This window comes from Plectrocnemia conspersa, unplaced genomic scaffold (assembly GCF_051122295.1).
Source record: "Plectrocnemia conspersa isolate PC_06_02 unplaced genomic scaffold, ASM5112229v1 ptg000012l, whole genome shotgun sequence".
Classification (NCBI taxonomy): domain Eukaryota; kingdom Metazoa; phylum Arthropoda; class Insecta; order Trichoptera; family Polycentropodidae; genus Plectrocnemia; species Plectrocnemia conspersa.
In genome coordinates, this window is record NW_028277176.1 from 9,905,257 (window position 1) to 9,930,438 (window position 25,182).

General features: G+C 29.7%; 3 protein-coding genes across 3 annotated transcripts in view; 2 read left to right on the plus strand and 1 right to left on the minus strand.

Moving 5' to 3' along the window:
- LOC148228156 (popeye domain-containing protein 2-like) overlaps positions 1-25,182 on the minus strand; it is a 73,308-nt gene that overhangs the window by 9,655 nt on the left and 38,471 nt on the right. The window lies entirely within an intron of this gene.
- LOC148228157 (larval cuticle protein 65Ag1-like) lies at positions 2,533-5,144 on the plus strand. Its single transcript, XM_088200284.1, has 2 exons — positions 2,533-2,544; positions 4,636-5,144. Exons 1-2 carry the CDS (start codon positions 2,533-2,535, stop codon positions 4,951-4,953), a joined length of 330 nt encoding a protein of 109 aa, XP_088056410.1. The 3' UTR covers positions 4,954-5,144.
- Positions 5,706-25,182, plus strand: part of LOC148228158 (larval cuticle protein 65Ag1-like) — a 100,477-nt gene continuing 81,000 nt past the window's right edge. The window contains exon 1 of the mRNA XM_088199053.1: positions 5,706-5,801. The gene's annotated coding sequence lies outside the window, so the exon portion shown is untranslated. The remainder of the gene's footprint in view (positions 5,802-25,182) is intronic.

A 25,182-nucleotide genomic window follows, 5' to 3' on the forward strand; every position in this document is an offset into this window, starting at 1 on the left:
TTTTTCTCAGAAATAGACGATATATTAGATTTAGGTGTAGAACGATCTAAATCTTACGAGAGCTCATGAATAAATTTGGCGTTTATCATGTAACTCTTATATCATCCAACTTTACAAACAAAAGCCTATTTTTTTATCATATCTTTTAACGATAAGTACTTTCATATTATATCTACAAATAAGAATAGAGTAAATTATATGAAAAAAACTTACTATATTGTTTAGGACTATTGTGTACTTTTGGCCTTTAATAAATATATAATATATTACAAGAAAGAAGAGCGCATTTATTTGTAATTTTAGCTTCAATTTATCAATTTAATTTTGTTTGCCGGAACGTCAAACATATAAAAAGTAAACATCTGTAAAAATGTTTAATAGGATTGGGATTTTACAACCTGAATATGTTTTGTGGAAAAAGTAAACAACAAACATAATATTTAGACCAAACCAGTCTTAATGTATTAACGCACAATATTACAAAAACACAATACGGTAATTCGCCTTCAAATAATGCTTTCTAAAAATTTTTGCAGTGTTTTTACGAATGATTTGTATTGCTCAAAATATTAGGAAAACTTGGTCTGAAATTGAAAAACATTAGGGTGTGATTTAAGCTTAGGTTTGAGGTATTAGTCACCGTTTTATACCACTGGGCTAATGTGCTGGTCGTTCTGGCTTATGCATATTTTTAATTGGGCCTTATCGGTATATAAAATAGATTTTTCGTATGAATATTTAAACATAGCAATTAAAAACATCCAATCAGATTTACAACCGTTTTTGCATCGCGTCCGCTCTTACAATGGTTTTTAACCATAAACCCATGGGTATAGTAGGTGGCTTATCCGCAACATTTATTGTCGGCTAACACGTGATTCGTTATCGATTGCGGTCATTTTCGGGGCTACGAACAACAATAACAACATGCACCGGATGATGTCGTGAAAGCTCATGGGGCAAAACTCGTTGCGAAAAAAGGGCAACCCAATTAAAAAAGCGACATTTAATTACTCTCAATTCCCGCGACGCCCGCTTTTTAAACACTGGAATATCCCCCGCGTTTTGGCGGTGATTTAATCACCGGAACAATTTGCGCAGCGCACGTTTTGCCATTTGCAGCCAAATTATTAGAGTGCCACTTCACAAGTAATACATAAATCACAATGATGATTATTGTGATCTCATTTACCTTTCCGCTAATTTAATATTGATAAACCCGAGTGAAATTTATTTAGCCTATTCTACTACGGCAAAGCTCAACCACGTTTTATTTCCTATTAACTAAATTATATATAGTTGGGCAGCTTATTCATTACATATTTTTTTCACGTAATGAGATTTTGTTGAATAATTGGAGATGAAATTTGTATTTCAGACTACTCTCGGCAATTTGTAATGCTGTTAAATAATGGTGTTAAATATTATTTTTGCTTCGTTCTGATTTTTTTGAATATATTTTTAGATTTAATGGTTCAAATGATTTTCTATGATAGTCAAAATGGTTCAGTCTATGAAAAACCACTTCACATTTTAAATTCATTTGAAAATAGGTTTACAACTTAGCTAATTATTTTTAAAAGAAAACATTTTATACTATTTAAAGTTTGAATTTAAACTAAGATATTTAATGATAAAACTAAATATTCATTTAAGATAAGATTTAACAATAAAACTAAACACTGTACAATGCAATCTACAACGTAGAATTGGTACATATAAACAAAAAGTGAATCTTTTCATGTTAAAGTCACTGTCAGCAAGTATTATTTTTTTATAAAGAACATACTACATAAGTTTGATGTAACTGAATATCTTGAATATGGCTATTACGAAAGAGGAATGATGGCACAGAACAAAAATTGATTGAAAAACCATGACGTATACATATTTTGCCACATCAGAATTAAAAATAACCAACTCTTAGATATTATTGCTATCGATTATTCCAGGTATGCAATCACATATTTATTTTCGTCTATTAGATAACATCCAAGAAACTACACATACATATATTGCGAGTCGTCGCTCGGAACGGAACGATTTTGGTATTTTTTTTTGCTGCAATAATGGCTTTAATTTATTTTGCTGTAAGCAAACTTCTACATAACCGATTGCATCACTATTATCGTCACGCGATTGTCGTGAAAAATAGTATCTCCAAATATCAATAGATAAAAAATACGTTTTATTAGCATATCGACATTAACCTCAATATTCATACGTATAAGTATATATTACATGTTCACGTTTAAAACGTAACAGATTCAGTCAAATTTAATTTATATGTGCATTAAATCGGAAGCAATGATAATGTTTATGTATTATAAAAGGAAAAACTCACTTTTCGGCCTCGGAGCCTGTCGACGGGAATTCAAAATTTGAAGATTTTATTACAAAGACTGTTTATCTAGTCTAATCAATGTATTCTTCTAATCCGCAACACATTATGTATATATTTAATTTTCATAGTTATAACACACCTAGTTAATTTGCAATCCGATTATTTATATTCAGTCAAATGACGAATTAATGAAAATTATTGTCGCGTAGCAAAATTTTATTAATAAATAACAATTATTTATAACAGTTGTCATGTTACTGTCGACCATTTTGTTTTATATTTAAATGCTTATTTTTCATTGGTCGAAACAACAGAATGCATTACCGGCGGCTCGAAAATTCAATTTTTATTATTACATATTATTATAATTAAATATATTTCCTTTGTTTATGTGTATTATTATATACACCGTTCATACAAAGAGATACAATTCGCAGAGAAAAAAATTAAATGGAGAATGTTTTATTTTTAAATGTGCGCGTCCGGAAGCGGAAGCAGCTTAGAACAATTATATGTAAGATAATAAATATTAATTTCTGTGCAAAACATCTGATTGACACATAGCTTTTTCAATCCTATGCATGTGTTTTATTTGCTGTGTTTATACTATTAGGTAGCATATTTCAGTATTTCTGTATTGAAATTTTAAGGGAAATTTAAGAAATAATTTAGTCGCAAAAATCGGGAAATACCTCAAGATTTGAGATTTTACGTTTAATTAATAAATATTGCTATTTAAAGAAATATTTTAAAATACATTTGAAGCATTAAGTCGAATATATACTAAGTAGTTAGGAACTCATATATTATTGAATACAGGACCATAAAATACAAATTTAATTACTTACTTATAAAAGTTTTTTAATAAAAATTCCGCATTTTATTATTAATGATGACATTTTCCCTAGATTAAAAACACTTTCATGCATTGATTCATTGTTTAGTGATAAAATTTCTAATAAAAAAATATAACGTTACAAGTTTTTCCGAAAAATAGCTACATTTTGGGTAGAAAAAATATTTAAAAATTGAGAAAATAAATGGATTATGTACATAAAATAAATATCGCTTTCATTACTAAACTCATACATTTTTGCGTTTCATATTACATAAGACGAAAAAATAGTAGTTATTTGAAAAATCTGTACATCTCATTTTTATGTAAAACTTTAAATAGTTTTTTTCATAGCATGTATAGTTGTTTTGCTATAGTTGATTCTATAATTTATGAGCTGACCAGTTAATATTATTGTTGTTGTTTAAAAAATAACATAAGCAAAAATAAAACATTTAAAATAAGCATAACTTGTAAAGAAAAAATAAAAAAATCTGTAAATGTCAGTAAAAAAAATTTACAAAAATCGTTACATTAGGGCTTACTAAAAAGCAATCAAACGATTTCTTTTTAGTAGTGATTTTTAGTACACAAAAATAGTTAAAACATATATTGAAATTGTAGCAATATGTAACAGTCATTAGGAAAAACCTCGATTTATTAACAAATTGAATTGCCAAACTGCAGGAATGAGTGTTATTAAAATGTAGACTATTGATAATACTTATAACTTTAAAATATATATTTATATTATCTATGCTACATATATGATATGCACATGTATAAAAACTAAAAAAGAAAGATATTAACAGTCGTTTTATTATTTATTAATTGTTACACAAGATACTACAAACACAGTAATTAAACTTAGAAAGTTTATTTGGTTTGAATATAAATAGATTTTTTTATATGTGTGTTCCAACTTATATTATATCGTATATATATATACATTTGAAATAGCGAGCGAAGTTTATTAAAACTTTCTTATTTAGTACTTGAGTACTTGTTTAAAATAGTTAAACTTGCAAAATGTACTTTGAAATACTTTCTTGACGTGTTTGCAGCTTTTTTGCGAGAGTTAATTAAGTTTGAAATTAAATTAAGGCAATATCGATGTAATTTAATAGCGCGTTAGATTGTTAATTTGTATTAAGTTTCGTTTAAATCATAATGAGTGTTGCGTAATAATAATAGTATCAATTTACCTTAACAATTGTAATCAATTTGATTACGCTCTGGGTTTATTGAGTTGCAAAACTGTCTAATGTACAAATTTAACCTGTATTTTGGTACGAATTGGGTATAAAAGGTCGTGTTAATTTATCAAATGTCATCAGTTTCTGTTGATTGACTTGCAGCAACAACATCAACCAAAAATGAAATTCGTAAGTTATTCTTGATTTTGATTTATTTGACTTTATTTTTGTGGTTTTAATGATTTTTTATTTTGTATCAGATCATCGCCTTTGCTCTCTTGGCCGTCGCAGCTATCGCTGCCGCCGATACCATCAAGTTCATTCCAGTGTTGGAAAGGACTGAGAAGCATGATGAGAGAGGTCAATTCGCCTTGAGGTACTTGAGCGCTGATGGAACATCAGTAAGCGAACAAGGAGCTCTGACCCCTACTGCTAATGGAAAGGACTACGTTCTCGTCAAGGAAGGAGAATACTCTTTCACCGCTCCCGATGGACAAGTCTTCCGTACCAAATACGTAGCTGATATCAACGGATTTCAGGTTACCGGAGACCATTTGCCCAAAAGTGTCGTTGCCTAAATATATTGACTTCAAATGCAGACGTATCATTACACTTCTAACTAGAGAATCTCGTAGTTACATATACGGATTTCACTATGAGACCAAAACTACACATACACACAGAAAAACCAGCAAAAGAAACTAACGAAGTCGATCTTCGATCGATTGATGTACTTTTTAGTTAAATAAAAAAATCAGATTAAAAAAAATATTTTATTTTTCAATCAATTTAACCATAAGTCTTCAGTATATTTATAGAGAAATCTTCGGTTAACTCCAATACCATATTATTTTATGACTCCCTAATATTTTTATATTATCGTATTTTAATCTTTGCAAAGAAAAATATAAATTTATTTTAATAATATGATTTGAATGAATGAACATTGATTTTAATTTGTAATTAATCATATTTTTATTACTAAAAAAGCGTAATTACTACTTCCAATAATATACATGTCACTAGAATATATGAAATAAATAAAGCAATAAAATTATATTGAACGACAAACGGTCACGAACGTCGATTGGCCAATTACCATTTAAAACGATTAAATTATATGTGTATACATTTAAAATAATTAACAAAGATTCGATTTGCTATTGAACATGTGAATAATTACAATGTAAATATTTTTTTATACACATGTGTATATATAACAAACAAAATAATCTATTTAAATTACTTTAAAGCTTAATTGTTATTTATTTTATCTATTTTTAGTGCATTACCTAATGTCTCAAACGAGCAATGTAAATTGTCACATCCAGCGACACTGACAGACACCAGCAGTGGCTAATCAATTAGAGAGACAGCAAAGAACCATCCAGGAAGCATCATGAGAACATCACGACGACAATCCCAGGTACTCCACCAGCATTCAGTCACCAAATACAAATCGACCCATAAGCAAAGACACTATCATCTTTTCCGGCGCCTATTTGACTGCAGACACACTTATTCTGCTCCAAACCCCGAAAGTGGTGACATCCGACGTGATCTAAAACCCGAATTGTACACTTATAAATTTTGTTTTTAAACGTTAAATTCACAGACTATTTTTATTATTCCATTTGATTTCAATAGTGATGTGTCAAAAATATTTTAAAGAATAATTGTTGTAAATCATATGTTATAAATATAGGGTGGGCCAAAAATATAAGCGGTTTTAAAATCATCATTGACTGTAAATAATATGTAGGGATAGTAGGTGGGTCATTGGAAAATCAGTCATAATGAATCGTTTCACGAGAGCACACCGAGCGTTCTGTGTAAAATATTTTTATGAAATTGGCGATTCATGCACGTTTGTTAGACATTTATTTCAAGCTGAGTTCGGATTGCGTGACATAAATCAGTGTCCCAGTGATTGTGCGATTAGATTGTTGGTCAGAAGCCTGCGGGACGTCCAAGTGAAGCGAGGAACAGGTTAAGGAAACAATAATGGATTTCTAAAATTACTTGGTGTATATTTAGTTGAAGTAAACTTAAATCCTAGGCAAAGCTAGATTCAGTAAGTCAGTAATAAATAATTATTAAAAAAAAAATGAAAAACATATTGCTGCTGATATATAATGATATCAAGATAAGTCTAAATTCCTAATTTATGTAGGCAGAGCTGAGTAAATATCGGGTTTCTTCTTAGAATAATGTTACGTAACTATTACAAAGTTGCGTACCAATTGTAACAGGTGTTAGGCAGAATTAGACATTTTAGTAATAATTTGTTGCATGATTACTTTCGGTTAAGTGTACAATGGTGGTTTTATGTGAAACATTATTAATATTATCTTTCATTTTATCTTGCCATTTCTTTCGTATTCCGTTCGTAATCTTAACCAAATCATAAAAGAGGTGTCGCCGCTCGAGGGGGCGACTCTCATTATTCATAATATTTACATGTTCCGGCGAAAAGCTTCCGCGCTGCGCGTAAGCTAACTGAATTTTCGTCCAGGGCCGGAAAACGCGGAGGAGCGGGCTAAAATAATAAAATTAAATCGCCCGTGAAATCCGCGGCGTATAATGGCGCAGATTATGACACTTTATCGTTATCGTTAAGCATTAATAATTGATTATTGCGTTATTATCATGCTAATGCTCGATTAATCCGAAATGAACAGAATATTTATATTATTTGTGTACAGGTGGGTACAAAAATACAAGACGCGAATTCATATTTATCTGTATATTACTTATGAAAAAGAACGATTAAGTCATATTATTGATTAAGTATTAGTATTATGTTAAAAATGTTACTAGTGAGTATCCGCGATATAGGAAGAAGAAACCGTTTGGATTTCTCCTATGGAGTTTACATTATTCGATACAAGCTCTTTTGTGTCTCTTTAAATCATTGTCGTTCCGAATAATTAAATAATAACTTAAACCATAGACATTCATAGATATGTAGAATATATGGGTAGCAATCGTACACGCTCGGGAGCGTGTGTTGAGTCAGCGCATTCTGGAACAGAGGTAAAAGCGTTCCTGTGTTTCTAAAATTTCAATATTTATTTTAATAAATTAGATAATAATTTCATTTATTTTTAGACGAAAATTGTTGTTAAGAAAATAACAAAATAAAATACTTGTTGCCACAAAGCTAAGATATCTCGATTTATATGTAAGCTCGCAACTTAACTGTATCATTAGTGTTTCCATACAGGTTTCCTTTTGTAGATTTTTGCCAATTTTTTTCTTCCATTTTTAATATTTTGCTTTGATCATAATATTAAAAATAATTTATTAAATAATAAAAATTTACATTAAGCTAAGTTTTTTTTATCATAATAATTATTTTTAAAAATAGATATGCGATACGTTTGAAAATATTTACGTAAAAAATAATATTTTTCGATACAAAAATTCCGATTGTACAAATTTGTGCAATAAATTGATAATTAAATTTAGATATATATTTTCTTTTTCATTTGTTTTTATTAAAAATCTGACTATGATGACTCAACAATTTTTCTCAATTCAGTATTATAATATATATACTATAATTATACCATTGAATATTAAAAAAAATATAATGCACATTTAACATAGATGAGCACCGTCCCATATATGTATATATTTTTAACTCCTCATAGCTATCGCCGAAAACAGAAAATATCGTGTTTGGAAAGCTCGTTGGGAAGCTGGATGTTTAGTAAAAGAGGAGCGTTCTCAAGCGCTGATGTCCTGCCCGCGACGGGAAAGAATAAGGGACGCGATTGTGACTAGAGTCTCCAATTCGAGTAATCGAGTACTCGATACTTGAGTATACTTGTCTATTTTTCAAGTACTTGATAATCGAGTATTTTGAAAATTACTCGATTAATACTCGAAATTAAAAAATTTTGAAATATTTCAGAAACAAAAATAACTTTAACTCGGTCCGGTAAAGGTTAACGTCTTGCTTTTATTTGGCGTTTATGCCCGAAGTCCCGAGTTAGAGCGTTTACTATCAGGTATACTTTTTTCATAGTTCTATAGTTGCATAGTTCCGGTCGTCGGCTATGTTAGTGGGTACGACGGAGAAATTTCTTTTGTGTTTTCTGTTCGACAGTCCCGACTTATCTAATTTATGGCAATGAACAATATGAAATATCAACAAAAATTTTTTTTAGATTTTATGACTATGCAGTTGTAGCGTAAAGTGTTGTAAATTGTTTATACTGATCCCTCAGCTTAAAATATAAATCAAAACAATTGTGTGTTTTAAAGGCATTTAAAGTAAAGTCAGTTCTTTGCGAACCGTTTAGCTCTAGAGTGAAAGGGATTCACCCAAATACATCTTCGAAGGATATAGATTTAAATTCTTCGCATTAATCAGAAGGAGTAGAATATTGTATATTGTTAAGAAAAAAAATCTATTCAAGAAGAATTACAAAATGCTATTTTGTCAATAGTCGAAGGAAATAAGAGAAAAGCAGAGAAGGGATGAAAGAAGAGAACATAAAAAGAGAGTTCAAAAAATTTTATATCTATAAAAAGCGAACAGATATAAATTAGAAGCCTTATCCAACGCGTAAATGACAATAAGACCAACATCAACAGCAACGGAAAGGGATTTTTCCATAACGGGAATAATAAAACCAAAGGTTAGCAGTAATATTAAATTCGAGACACTTTTTGCATTATTGTTTTTAAAAAGTATGTTCGTGAAGTTAAAATAATTGTAAAAATTAACATACTAAGTATTTTATTCATTTATTTATATGTGCACGAATTTGAATAATAGCTATTTTGGTACATTTGTTAAATACTCGAAAGTACTCGAGTACTCGAGTATTTTAAAATTTTAATATTCGATACTCGAGTAGTTGATGGTTCGAGTAATTCGAGACTCTAATTGTGACTCTAAAGTTCGCAGCTAAAAATCGCCGAACATTGCTTGATTTTTGACACCACCCCATAGCAATTTAAAAAAAATCCATTGAGTAAATGCTACGCTGAAAGCGCAATGATACTCCCATTTTTCGCAGCAAAATAGATTATGATACAAAGTATATATATCTTAGAAAGTTTAACAACTATGAATACTTTGCTACTCTTGGATTTCAGACAATGGACTTTACTTAAATATGTTTAGCTGCAATTAATTTTGCAGCTAAACATTTAAACTATATTTGTGGTAAAAGAGTAAGTTAACCTTTCAAAATACTTTTTTATTTATATTCAAAATTGAACTGTGTCTTTCATCATAATATCAATTAAATAATATTAGTAGATTTCGTACCTTTAAATTTTAATAATAATATAGTAATACTGCATTATAATAAATTATGATAAAATACAGAATTTAAATTTGGTCTTTAAAATATAACCAGCTGTTACTTAGTTAGGCCTGGATCAAATTTTAATGCCTAACATAGGTTAGAAACACAATATAGATGAAACTAGTATTTCATTGATTCATATGCATTTGTATTTTCGTATCATAAGGGAGTAACCATAATAACTAAAATTATAAAACCTTTGCTTTGAATTATTTCTGTATCACACCGTACATGCGTAATTTGAAATTACTGATGTCGTACATCACTGTAGCTATTAACCTTTTCGAATAAAATGAAGAATACTGTATTAAATTAGAACAATACGTTCTCGAAATTTCAACCATATGATTTCGCCATAGTGCGATCCTTACACGTTTATAACGTACGCAAAAATGATTGCGCTATAAAACGATAACATAATACAGAAATTCAAGACATATATGCATGGTCTATTTAAATTTAAATTTATACAAGAATAACGATGTTTTATACAGTCGAGTTTTAAGCCACGTTGAAGAAATAAACGTCAAATGTTCTTTATGACCAGCGTAGATTAAAAGTATTCGCGAATACGATAATAAATTCGCGGGAGTAGAAATAAAAATCCCAATGTAGTCCGGAGTTTTTTCAAAGACAATTAAGGTGGTTATTTCTGAAAAAAGCAGTTCACGTTTAAGCAGACACGCTTGTTCATTAGCATACTTAACAGCTTGGAAGGTGAGCCCTTTGGTAAGTTACTTTACATTATTAGCTTTAATAATTACGTGCCGAGAGGCGTGTCGCGGAATATTTTTGCAGTTGAGTGCAATATGGTGTAGACTTTATACAAAATATAAATTTAAAATATTCTCCATCATAAATAAATATATAAAAAATGATGTTTTCTGGCAGTTGAGTAGATATTATGTTATATAAATGGGGAATAAAATTATTCCTTCGAAGAGTGTGTTGGAACTTTTACAAGGGGGTGCCAGGAAAATGGGAAATACGTGACTCCGTTCCGGTAGTCTGGATTATACACGTCTTTCTTCTTCCGTGATGAAAATTCAATCACATGTATAAGTTCGTAAATTGTGAGAGCTTTGAATTATTAATAAGTTTAATACACACACATAGTACGTTCGTATTCATAATATACGGGGCTTTCGAGAGAATCGATCGATTTTGAAAAATCCGTCACACGGTTTCATTAAATGTTAAATATAATATTACAATGTAATTTAGTTCAAAATATAATAAAATATATTTAAGATTCAGTTGGTTAGTCAAGCAAGTATCTCTTATCGTAGTTTTTTTTTTCTTTTTATGTATAAGAGTCACTTTTGTCGGGAAAAATATTTGTTTTCAATGAAAGGATAACAATTAGTATCTTACGATTATTAGTTTTAAAATAAATAAAGCTACACGTTGAAGTAGATTTGACCTGAATTTAAATTAAAGTAGACTGTTGGGATCAATTTTAAATAAAATACTATAATTAAAAATTATTAAATGTTTAAGCAAATTATTAAAATATTAATTATGTAACTTAAGCCGTTGCTGTTGAGTACAAAAAAATATACTTGGGTGCATATATACGTTTTCATTAAAAGTACAACGTGTAACTGAATCCGTTTAAATGCAAAATTATTCGCGTTTTCACCGAGCTAATATCAGTTTCCGTCGTATTAGCGCAGCTTTTCCCGTCGGATAACGGCGGGGAAAACACCTGTTGTGGTTTTGCCGGATTTCCGCGTCGTCATACGATACGTCTTGTTGGCCAGGCGAAGTGGCGTGATGATACCGCTTTCGCGTGTAAACAAACGTTAGCAGAAAAAGCGGCAAATATGCAGAAAATTCGCGTCTTTTGTTAAGGCGGAGCTTTTTGGATAAAAGCTCCGCTACATACCATTGTCCATTGGCGAGTTCGTTGCTGTAACTTTTTTTGTGCTTTCCACCGAATTATATTTATAATATACGTTAGGTTTTGTTTTGGTTAAACTAAAAAATAATATTTTATACATAGTCAACTTTTTAATATTATATATAAAAAATCTACATTTTAACATCCACTAGATTTTAGTTTCGTGTGATTTTTAAAATTAGCATGCTTGCATTTCAATAAAATGGCTAGAATATATAAAACTATCAAGTGAAGAACATAAAATTGGTATGTGTATGAAGATTTATACCGTTATGAAATATAGTGGCAAAAACTTGAACGGATTTATGATTATTGTTGACAGATTCACGCAATATTTTCGATCTGTTTTTGATTAATCTCATCCGATTTTCTCTGTCTTTTTATCATTGCTCTTCCGTATTGACTAGCAAACAAGTCTTCGAATTTGATATATGGTATTAGTAAATTATAGCCCGTATGATTTTTTTCACCAGATATGGTTCCACATTTAATTTTGAAAGATTGTGTATTAAATATTTAATAAATCTATGCAAATATACTAAAGTCACATTGCTTCATAAAAGGGGTAAAACCAGTAGCAGTTGAAATAATTCTTTACTGTAAAAATATTTGGTAAATTACATAGCGTAGCATTGAACAGAAAATATCATAGAATAACTTATATGTAGTTTTGGAATATCAAAATAGAAAGAAAAGTTGGAATTCAGAATGAAAAAACTCTTTTATTTTTTCTTTGGGGTTTTTATTTTGTGGCGATCACGCACAGATGCCTTATTCTCAAATATTGCTTTAATTTACTGTGGCTAAAATGATCATCCATAAACAAGAAAACAAGACAATAGCGTAAAGGATGGACCACACAAAAGTCCTCGTTACGACCAGAAAAAATAACGCGCAAGTGTTCTTACTCTAAATATTTTCCGTCATTGAGAGAATATTTTTTTGTTGCGAATCGGTTACGGATTCACAAGATTACCGTTGTAATGCAATACCACCTTGGACAATGCCCATTAAGCAAATGGCGCTTTCTAAAGGAGTATACATATTTCACTGTTCTAAGAAACGAGTACATCTTTTGGATAGATGATCGCTGCATGAGTGTGATTGGTCATCAAGCTTTGCAGTCCTGGATATTTGGACTCTGATAAGAAGAAAGCAGTCATAAGTATTAGTTCAGCAGATACTCGAAGAGTCTAGCAGATTCACCTCGCCTGGCAGACAACTTGAGACTCCCGAACAAGATCATCGCAGCAAGAGGAACTGCCTCCAGACACTTCGGCTACAGGCACTTACAAGACTCTGAGAATCTTCCATGGACATCATCCCTGCGCCAACTTCTCCACCACTGTTCGGAGAAAACATCTCGCCATTTATCGTCTGTCGCAATTATAATATAATCTAATAAAAATCTTCACCTAGAAAAAATAATAGATTCATCTGAGTCTCACTGGCTACAAAGTCACACCCCTTAGGGTTACAAAATATTTGTAGCATTAACGATTTTCGAGATATATTTTTGGTATTAAATTTATATTACAATGATAATATTACCTTAAGTAAAGTTTTTATTTATTTATAAAAAAACAATGCATAGGCTTAGGAAACATAATCATTAACAATAACATATGTTGTATATGTTATAGTGAATTTTCTGTAGTAAAAAAATAATTTCACTAACTGTTTCAGTGGAATCATATCCAAATACATTTTTACTGGTAAATTTATATTTTACTAGCGAAATTATTATTTAATTGATATACTGATCCAAAATGTCCTAAACTCAATTTCACAGTTGCGAAACGCCAATTAGCTGTTTAAACCTTAATCTAATTTAAGCAGGTAAAAGTTAAAAAACTATTGACAGTTACGTCTTTCATTAAGTCAGGTTAAATACGAAATGGATTACAGTGAATGTGTCTTTTTCTTATAAGTTCACTACTTGGCGATTAAATGTATCAAACAACTGATTTTTAATTTAACTAGACAATATCAGTGAAACAATTTTTATTTAATTAACATTTTAGACAGGCAATTCACTGGTGGCGTACAAGATTTAACAAATGGCATTCAAAATTATCAGCTGAAATCCATCACTTTCTTTACACGTTTTACGGTTGTTGAATTAAAAAAAATACAAATCAACCGGTGAAAATGTATTTTTATACGATTTCAATAAAATGCCATTCAAAATATATTTTACTGTAATAAATACACGTGACTTGAAAAACAACTTCTAATGTTGTACATCAATATAATATTTAAAGCTTTAATTATAGAATTTCCATACCAATACATTTTCTGCGTAACATCCATAAATTAACTCAAAACACGATAGCCGTTTTAAAAAAAACAAGTTAAATGAATTGCCTGAGTATATTGTTATATATAATTCAGTTACACGGATTCGTGAATTATATATCTGTGTAGAACGACTGTATAGCTAGTCTTATTATATTAATGGTTTTATAGTTACCTAAATATATTATATAAATATTTTAATACTATATGTTACAGATACGTATTATGACATAACATGATTATTTAGGAATAAAAAAATACTTATTAAATTTAATTGTTAATTAGGAATAAATAAAATTATCTATTGGTAATACGTATAAAGACATTTTAATTATGTATTATACTTTTATTGACTCTCCCTTGATTGTTAAACGGCTATGTTACTAGTTAAAAAAATTTAACTTAACATTACAAATGTATTTAAAAACATCAATTGATTGTTAACGTTGTTTTACTGTCTTCAAAATTGTACAACGATTTCCATGCCACCATGAATATTATATACATTCGCGGAAGAATAAACGGCGTCACGTGACTGAAAACGATTTAGTTATTTTTGGTATATGTTTCAACCATCTTGAACATCTTTCCGTTCACGTACATCACGTATTCAATTACAGTGCACTTTCATACTAACAAAAAAACTTGTAAATGAAAATGTATAGAAATTTCTTTGCCTACTTTAATATAGTGTTAGTATATCTTAAGAATTTGTTCCAACATTATAACTTTCCCTCAGTAGTCGTACAGCTTTGTATCTGTTCTTTTATTTTAAAACGCTTTTAAAATATAGTTGAAAATTTATTCAAAAATGTATGCGAATGTCAAGATGGTTAAAATTAGTCTCCTTTAAGATTGCTTTCCTTCGCTTTTATGAGCAGGAAGTAGAAGATCGGAAGGTGCGTCTAAACGGTGTCGGTTTATCTCAAGTTAATTGATGCGTTTGGGGACCGCGTCTCTTCTCGTGTACAACGGTTCCAAAGTGCTTCATTACGCCTCCAAGTGGATATAAAAATAAACTTTCAAAGAATTTCCGGCAAAACGGAGCCGGTTAAGGTGAAGACGAAACGTTGGGGGAAAATCTCCGCTAGTACGTGAGATAGAGAGACAAAAGGGCTCCTTGCCGAACGACAATAGGGGTGGCTTTCGAGAGGGTGAGGGCCGATGGGAGCTGACGCAGGCACCATTCTCTCGGTTTCATTCTATTCTCCTTCTTCATTTTAACTCTTATTGAATTCGCATTTGAATTAGAGTCACGGTATGCCATGCATATTCTTAATACTGGCGCATTCTAAGGTAACTTAAATAGTGGTCCCCAAACGAATAAACCTTCAAAACATACATACATATATAGTTTATAAGCGATTTTGTATTGTTGCTTCTTAATCAATTTATTAAAATATTTGACATACTTCATAAAACATTTGTATTTTTTTAATAGTATAGAAATAAACCAAAGAAATGTGTATATACAGTCAACCCCCCTATAGCGTAGAAATCGGGACTTTGTTATAAGAATAGGGGGGAAAATTTGAGGTTAGGTTCTTTCAACTGTATTTTGTGAATTTAACAAAGTCAAAAAATTATACTTTTCCCCCCATTTTTATGTATTAAATGATCTTGTATTTAGTTTATATTTATTATTCAAATTGAGTTTTTCTATTCATTTTATTTTGATGAATTTATTAAAATATTTTATTATTTTATCGTTTATTTTTTGATATCCAAATAATATATAGAAGATAACGAATATTTAGATTTCTAAATATTACCCATCGTCAAATCTAAAAGTTATTAGAAACATTGGAATCGAATTCCTCTCAATTATTATATAATAATGTAGTAGAAAAATATACATATACATATGTATGTAATAGAGTATAACTAGCCAAAATACCGTTTCTGATTACTTAACTTATTTATAACTACGGCCTCGGTTCTATTAATTTATATACTCATTTCGTATCAGTCTTTTCAATTTATGTCATAAATTGAAATAATACAAAACATGTATGTTTTGTATTATTTCAATTCGATTTGACGTCTTATCGTCATCAATATATTTTAAGATAATTTTAATGTAATTAGATTTAATTGTAGATAAAAATCAAATAAAAATATGGTCAATTAATAATTTTAGTTAAAAAACATGTATAATGATTATTTTAAATAGAGCATAATTCAATCTAGATAAAAGCGATTTTTACATATTTTTTTCCTGTACTTTTATATGTATTAGAGGTCAAATTAGTATCGTTACAGTACGCTTTACAATCGAGATTGCGAATTTAATTCCGTGTAAAAAACTCACGTGATGGGAAAGCTTCACTTATAACGAAGTTATGAAAATGAAGGAAACAACGAGCAGTGCCATTCAATGGTAATAAAAATTAACCAGTTTATAAATACAATACGTTAACCTTGACACGGTGCTTGGAGTTTCGTTTTGTCTCTCTGGGCTGGTGCCCGTTCGCAATTTACATTTGCAAATTAGAATTTCAAATACCCCCAAATTGGTTTACGGGCTTCTAGTACCAACGTTTCTTTCCACTTTCGATCTGTCGTGTTTAAACAACGGTATAAATTCAATTTGTATGTATTTATCGCACATATAGCTTGGAATGAAGCAAAGTTCGCGCACTTTAAATTTTTATTGGTATCGTAAAAAAACAGCGTGACTGTTGAAATCATAGAAATGAAAACATATCATAAATATAAACATAAATGCTTAATATGTCATTATTTTTATCGAAGTTAATCGGAAGGTAAATATCTGAAAAGATAGAAATCTTTCAAATTTCGTATAGGGCAATAGTTTGAAAACTTTGATTACAGAAGAACCAAATGTTATATTTATTAGTATCGCAATAATTTATAAATATATTTTTCTAAATCGGGCTCAAATTGAAACCAGATTGTCAGCGATATTTATATAATTTGCAAAATGTGAGTTACAAACTAGAAAAAATTAAAAGTTGTGGGCATTTCGTACTTAATCTTTCTAAACAACAATTTGGCCATATAGTCCATTATTTGGATATTCTATGATGTTATTATACATACATATTTTTCAGACAATATTTGTGTAATTTTACATATAAATACATATAGCGTTCGTGCCGTGGGTTTTGTCGTATACCTCAAAGGTGGTGACGGCTAAGCTAGACTAAAATCTACCGATTGAAGTAGAAAGACTGCTCAGCTGTTCAAGGTCAAAAATTGTGATGGTATTTGACTGAAGATCAATGTTGATTTGGTGAGCTTTACTCATATTAAAATGTATAATCTGAACTTAAGGGTTATATAGAGTTAAGAATCTGCTTTGAGATGATGTTTCGGTTGGGCTTATTATTAATTTCCAATTTCAAAGGATCATTTATAAATAATTTGAATATGGCCAGGTATAAATAAAATGACTAGTAGGACTTACATAAAATTACAACGGTTCTAAAATTTCAATCGAAGTTATATATGTATGTAAGAGTTTCAATTTGGGCCGAATTCGTTTGTTATTGATAAAATAATGACATATTGTTTTATCAACAAATATGTTTTTAGAGTTACTTATTTTTTTTCATATACTCTACTTATCGATGTATTAATATATTCTATTAAGCAAACAATTTTGACTTTAAAATATTTACTAAATCATTGAATGCTATTAAATTGAATATCATAAACTTAATAAAAGGGTGACTAAAGCTGTTACTATTGACGTTTTATCCATTGAGTATTGAAAATATATTTAAAACGCGTTTTGACACATCATGAATAACGTGGGAAAGCTAGAATGTTCGATACATGAATAGGAATAACTTTTATGGGAAACTTTTAAGCCTTTGTAATAATTTAAACCATGGAACAGTTTTAAAAAAAATAAACAGCGTATTTCGCTAATTTTGCTTAATGTGTGAATTATCAATTAAAGTACTAAAATAATAATTAATAAATTATATTGCTTGCCAATGCTTCCACTTATAATTTTAAGAGGTATCTCAAGAGTATATAACACTTAATAAAAAAATCGTGTTTCTATGACATTAATAGTAAAAAGTTTATACGTACACAAATACAAGAGGAAAAGTCATAAAATAAAAATAATATAACAAGATTTTTCTAGAAAAAAAAAATTTTGATTTAAAAAAATACTTACTTTAGCACTGTAATAATTAAAGTATATTTTATTGCTGAGTGTGATTTTAATTACTTATATATTTTAAATACTCTGTAAGGATTACACTGTATTTTTTGGATATAAATACATATATGTTACAATTGCCTTTTTAGTTTTTAAGATACCACCATTATTTTAATTTATAGATATTACAATATATATTTAATTAAGTTTTATTGATCAGTCGTTATGGTTTATGCGTTTATAAAAATTTAACGAAAATATACTAATGGGTTAATTATTCAATAAGAAATGACGAAATAATTAAGAAATTATAAGCGTTAATTGAATGTTTAATAATATATAATCAAACTAATGACACACCACGCTTTATATTTTTAAGCGGTAAAATCAATAGATTTTTATTATACCGAATTTTAATAATATATTTATATTATTCCAATTTATTTGAAAATAATTATACATAAATACCACCTATTAAAATAACAACGTATATTAAATTATTAATAGCCACAATTATTTATGAGATTTTTAAACGTGAGGTGTACAATATTAAAAAATATATACAAAATTTCTATATAGTTTACATATTGGTTTACTTTACAGGATTGATTTATTAATTGCGTGCATGTGTTCGTTTTTGGTACAATTGAAAATTTCAGTACATTTATAATACAGACACACGTGTATTCGTGATACGTGCAACATGTTTTCTCATTGATATTTCTATACAAGAACCGCAAATGCCACGTTTTATTCATGACTTTTTGAATAGAAGCAACTGTTGCTACTCTAAAATCTTAACTTTAATTTAAAATTATTTATAATTAAAATCTGAGGAAAGTCAATAGCAAAGTATTGATCTGTTACGATTATATTAAATAATTTTCGTAGAATTATGACGAATGGATGAATCAATCACAGCAGTATTACCAAAATCAGTTTAATAAATTTTACCTAACGGCAAGGCGATTAATCTTGCAAATCGAAAACGCGTTTCAGCATTTTGTCCGCAAATTATTTCCTGTTCTAAGGACCACACCTTTGTCTTTCAAAGCTTATCCGTTCTGTATTTCTCAATTTAGACTTACCCTTTGAACGTTAATACTACTTTCTTACTGCCTGAAAAGAATATCGATCTTTGATTGCCAAATAGATATGGTAAAGAGAGCGATTCTTAAAATTTGTTCATTTAATTTAAATAATAAAACAAGGGCAAAAATAGATTTAATCTTATTTATGTATACATATACTCCTATACATAAAAAAAGATATAAACCAGATATGGCAAAACATGACATTATATTATGTAAATAAAGCGAACCTCGCAAACACAAATATTCTGAATATAGCAGCTTTAAAGTTTGTTCAACTTACAATAAATAAAAACGAATAAGTACTCATCAATAAATAAATAATTATTTTATGTATTAATATAATACATTGTTTCATAATTTATTCGAAACATTGAATAACAAATTGAAGAAGCAATTACTTAGTATTTATTGGGGCAGTAACTAAGTATACTAATAGTAAAGTAATTAAGATATAAATCGTTTGCTAGATTGTGTCAAATAAAAATAAGTCTTAGGTTACAATTTTATTTTTAGAATATTGTATAGAATTTAATTAACATTTTATTACTATATATAGTATATACTAAAATCATCTCTCACAGTTTCAGAATCGCACACTTTACAAAATTAGCTTTCACGTAGGTGAGCTTTTACTATATATCTCGTGCTTCAGAGGTATTATATGCACTTATTGCTGCGACTCTCCTTTGTGCATTTGAAAAAGCCCAAAGGTCCACTTACCAAACTCTTATTATATAAAATGTATTCATTAATCATTCGAAAAAATAAGTCTACTTTCCTCATACGTGTCTAGTTTCCAGACGAGCGATAATTTGAGCCGTTAAAGCAAATCCATCATAATGGCAAAAGCACCCCATTACCCACCTTGATCCATATTCATTGTGGTAATTTTTTTATCATCAAAACCGTTGTTGGAATAACGTTAAAATCGTGTTATAAAACCACCTAGATTTTTTTTATATATTCATATCAAATTCATTACTCATTTGAAGGTCACACCTAAAAATAATAAATTATGCCACTGCTTTAAAAATGATAGTTTTGGATTTTTTTAATATGATAAATTAGTCCTATTTATAAAAAAAGTGGTATAAAAATCTATATTTACTTAAAATGTTTTTTAATGAGCTTTGATTATCTATGCCTGTTCTAACATTTTTTATTGCTATTATATTATTAGTTCTGTATCATTAACTTACTCTTGTAAGTATTATAGTTTTAGGATTTAAATGCGAAGCATATTCGCATTTTTTGCATTTTATATGTCTATAACATAATACATTAAAAATATTTAAATTCACTTCATAGTAGTGCTATTATTTTTTTATAGTAGCCCTCTTAGTTTATGAGATATTTTCAATATTTTTTTGACATGGCTTATTAAAACAATTGCTCTGTTATTTTCATGGTGATAAGATATTAAAAATGTAAGCCTTGAAAGAGATTGAACTTGTGTTCATAAATATGTTTTTAAAATAATAACGGTTCACAAAATATCGGTTTTAACATAATTGTTTTTAGATTACTTTTTTAAATGCTAATATTTAAAAATAATTTGATTTTAATTTACATAAAAAATAAGACTAAAACGAAAAAAATGTCACTCTTGAAAGGTACAAAAAAAATGTTACTTTATAAAATTACTAGACTAAATATATAAAATTACTATTTGAGAACCATAGAAAGCTATAACAAATAAGAGCCTTGAAATAAGACCGCAGTGAAATTAAATATGCCATATAAAATTCAATTTGATTCGATATCAGCAGAGTTTTCAAAAAAATCTGAACAAGGAACATTTAAGGATCTTCCCGAAATTCTTTCATAAAATATACTTTTCTGGAAAAATACCTCACGATTGGTTGCGATCGACAACTAAAAAAGAACAATTCGAACGTGTGCAGTGACTTCAGACTTATCAGCTTAATGAGTCACCCGCTGAAAATTCGGTAAAAACTTATAAAACAAAGAATTCATACACGTTGCAAAGAAGCTATTAGTATGAAACAATTTGGATTTGGAGAGACTCTATACCGCTTATAATGAGTTCCATTCGAAACATTTTTGAACCTCTATATGTAAAGTTTCTTATTCACTAAAAGCATTCGTACACTAATGAACCAAATGTGTTGTAATTTAAAAAAATAAATAGCAAAAACCACATTAGCTAGTTATATAATATATTGAGGTTGCTACGATTTTCATCTACGTCATTAATTATAGTTATTAATCCTCCCTTGTGTGCGCAATTATCCGCAAATATTACAAACGCCTTGTCCATTAGGGTAGCGAGACGACTTTAATATTTCAATCGTTAACCCCTTGAAGGTCTTTGCACAGAAAGGTCGTCATCTATTACTACATTTAATAAAGCGTCGGTTCGTGTGTAAAATCGGCAACCGCCATAGAAGGATCGAAAGGACAATCTAAACCGCACATTCATATATGTTCGTTCTCATGCAAACCGCGTAGCTACGCCGTACTACGACAGGTGTGGATCGTAGCGTAAAAATCGCTACGACATGTGTCATGCTATCACATTCACTATTTTTCACAATATATAAAGCAAAATATTATTTATATATAAAACATTAATTTTGATCATGTTGCCTATTTTTGTTATGAACTATTTCTGTTTTATTATGCAGATTTAAAAATATTTGTTGAATGCCTATTTATTCACTATGGTCAAAACTAGGCGAAACTCTGGTTACCCATAATTGACAGCAGCAGAGGGTAACGCATTCCTCAACGAGAAGATGACGACCGGAGGGGCCTCGTCTGCCGATCTCTCATATCGTATATCATCCGTCAATAAAATAAAATAAACATATTTATGCAGAAATATGCTTCAAGATTAACCACATTTAGTTCCCTTAAATTAAATAACAATCGAAGATATTTTATAGAAGTGACAAACAAAAAGTATGGTCCATTAAACGGTTATTATTAATGGTGCTGCTAAAAAATCTCTGCTTTCAAATTTTAAATAGACCAACGTACATGCCACTGTTACAAAATATATAAAAAAGAGGATTTCAGAAAAATGCAATACGACTTTGGACGAGCGAACGTCGCTTTCTAAAGGCGTAGACGTATTTCACCGTTCAACAAAGCGACTGCAGCGATTAGCTGGAAGATCGCTGCACATATGCAATTGGCTAGCAAGCCCTTAAATATATAAGCTTGGACTCCGATGGGGAGGGACAGTCGAGTCAGAGAGGAAGATAATCGGAGAGTGAGAGTCACCAGCAGCCACCCGAAGAGACCAGAGACGACATGGAACTCACGAACGACCTTCGCCACAGTAAGAACTATCTCCTGACATTCACTGCAGGCAGCCATAAGAACCTTGAGGATCATTCACGGGCATCATCACCTGCGTCAAGAAACGTCTCGTCGATAATTGTACTCAATAAAAAGTCTTACTAGATTCACACTGAGTCAATCACCTTTAGGGGCATAATAACAAAATATTAACGTCAACACCACTTTTAATTTTACTTTAGCTATCAGATCACAGTTCAGCTTATAACCAGTGAAGCTCACCAAATGATCTGACGAGCCCAGACCTTTAAGTCAACAGCATCGATTCCAAAGAATAGCAGTCTATCAAATTTGGTCCAGATAATTGAGTCGTTATTAGTTAATTAGAGCTTTGAATTAAATTGATTAGTCCGAATTTAAAATTTTGTTTTAACCCAGAAACAAAGAGTTAAATTTAGTTTCGAGACGACCTGGAAACTATACAAAGCGGAAGATTATATAAGTACAGAATAAAAACTGTAGTAACATAATAATAATTTGTAATTTATCAGTTTAACTTTAATAAATGTGTATATAAAATATTAAAAATAGTAAGTGTAAATGTATTTATGACTTGATATGTTGTGAATAATATGGAAAATAAAAGCGATTTAATATAAATTCCTTATGCTATAATAATAAAAAGAAAATTAAATAAGGTTTAATTAGTCATTAACAATCATAATAAACTTTGATACAGTGGCTCAATAAAATCTAAAAAATAGTTAAGCGCACTTATCATAGGAAGCATTATTGTTATAGCAAAAAAGTTAATTGAATAGTACTACTACAGATTATAAAATAATAATTTTTATATACTGTTATAAAATACAATGTAGTTGTTTTAAAAAATAGGACATCAAGATAAATTATTTAGTTATTATATACATATGTATATTCTGAATAATATTAATAATACAAAATATACCGCTAAAATTTATTGAATTATTTTTTTCACCCTGATAATAAAGTATGTTGAAAGGGTGAGAAAAAAATATTATAAATACGAAATATCCCACTTGGCCACACAACACGATTTTTGGCAAACATGTAGTCGCATTATAAATAAAGAGCGTATTTAATTTAATTTTCCTTTAGAACTCATAATAATATTAGCTAGAAAAACATGTATTACAAGTACATGAAATTTAAAATATTGAATATTTTGGAACATTTTGTAAAAATATACACACATATTCAAATTATGTATAGACGACCACATAAGCGGTTTACAAGATAATATTTCGTTTACGGACGTTCGGTTGCGCGTGATGAGAGGACGTGGTCTTATCGGAGGAGTTTTTTCGCACAAATACTACGATTCGAGCTTTTTTTCCATCAAAAATATCTTCGAATAAAATCTCGAAAATTCGATCGATAGCTTCTGATGGTATACACTTTTCCGTTCGAACGCATGGCAAAAACTAGCGGAGAAATTTTTCCAGATTTGCTGCGAGAAAAAAGTGGAGTGGGAACAAAAACACACGTCTTCTCTTCTACTTCTATACATCGCCTTATTTGTGTTGAATGAAAAAATAAAATAAACGCTCCGTGAGAGGAGAAGACATAAAATATATGTTCATACTTTGAACCGGATTATATCACGATATTATTTTCTTGCCATCTGTGGTAACACGACAAGTTCATAAGATGAAATGTTTACGATCTTCTTTCTATAGACGTTTCACGTGTTTCGTTCGGATGAAATCTTTTATATAAATATACACTATATATTTCTTATATTATATAAATTATTTCGTGTATTGAATGCCATAAGGAATACACAGTGCATCGTAAATATTGTTTGATTGAAGAATTTATATATATAACATTTTATTTATTCATTAAATAAATATATATATAATTTATTAGCAGTGTTTTAAATTCAAGACTATCATTTAGTCGTTAGTCGAAATTTATTATGTTATTAAATCTGCAGTACTTAGCACGTACTACTGCAAGACGAAGCGGTGATAAACGAATCACTGCGCTCTGGGCTGGTGCAAATAGATAAAATTTATGGACACGATACGCCATTAGGGAGCTGGTTATTTAGTTAGTGGATGTGTTTCGTGTCCACTTTTCAAGCCCACGTGTCTGACGCCGGGTGCAATTAAACACGTACGAGGGGTGAGAAAGCTCACGTGTGATTCGCGTGCGCGCCGCCATTATGTATCGAGACAAAAAGCTCGCGACGAAGGCTCTCCATCCGTTTGCCTTCTGAGAACTTGCTGTATTTTTAGATAGGCAAAGGTCAGACGATTCGTTCGAGGGGTCGCCGGTTAACTAAGAGCTATAATTTAAACGTCATTTGCAGAAGTGATTCTCGAAAAATAAACAATAATCTAGCTCAATTTATATAATCAAAGGAGCCGAGATCTTAACAAAATAATTTAATTGAAAGATGTTTACAAAGTTTCACTAATTGTATTCTGATTAAATAAAAGCGTATGCAAACATACAAACTGTTAGGGACATCCATAATTTAATTTGCTTCAATAATTTTCTAGTTGTAGAAGACAGTTATTTTATAAAGATAATTTTACAATAAACTAATAAAACTGTTTAACGTTAAAAGCCTGCTTAACAAAAAAGTATCTTGTACTTCTGGATCAGTTGATTTAAAAAAGGTAGTCCAAAAACTGCGGTCAATTAATAAAATATGGCTATGAAAAAGCTCATGACTAGGGATTCCAATCCCGGGCCAAAATTTTGATCCCGGGATTTCGGTATTGCAATTA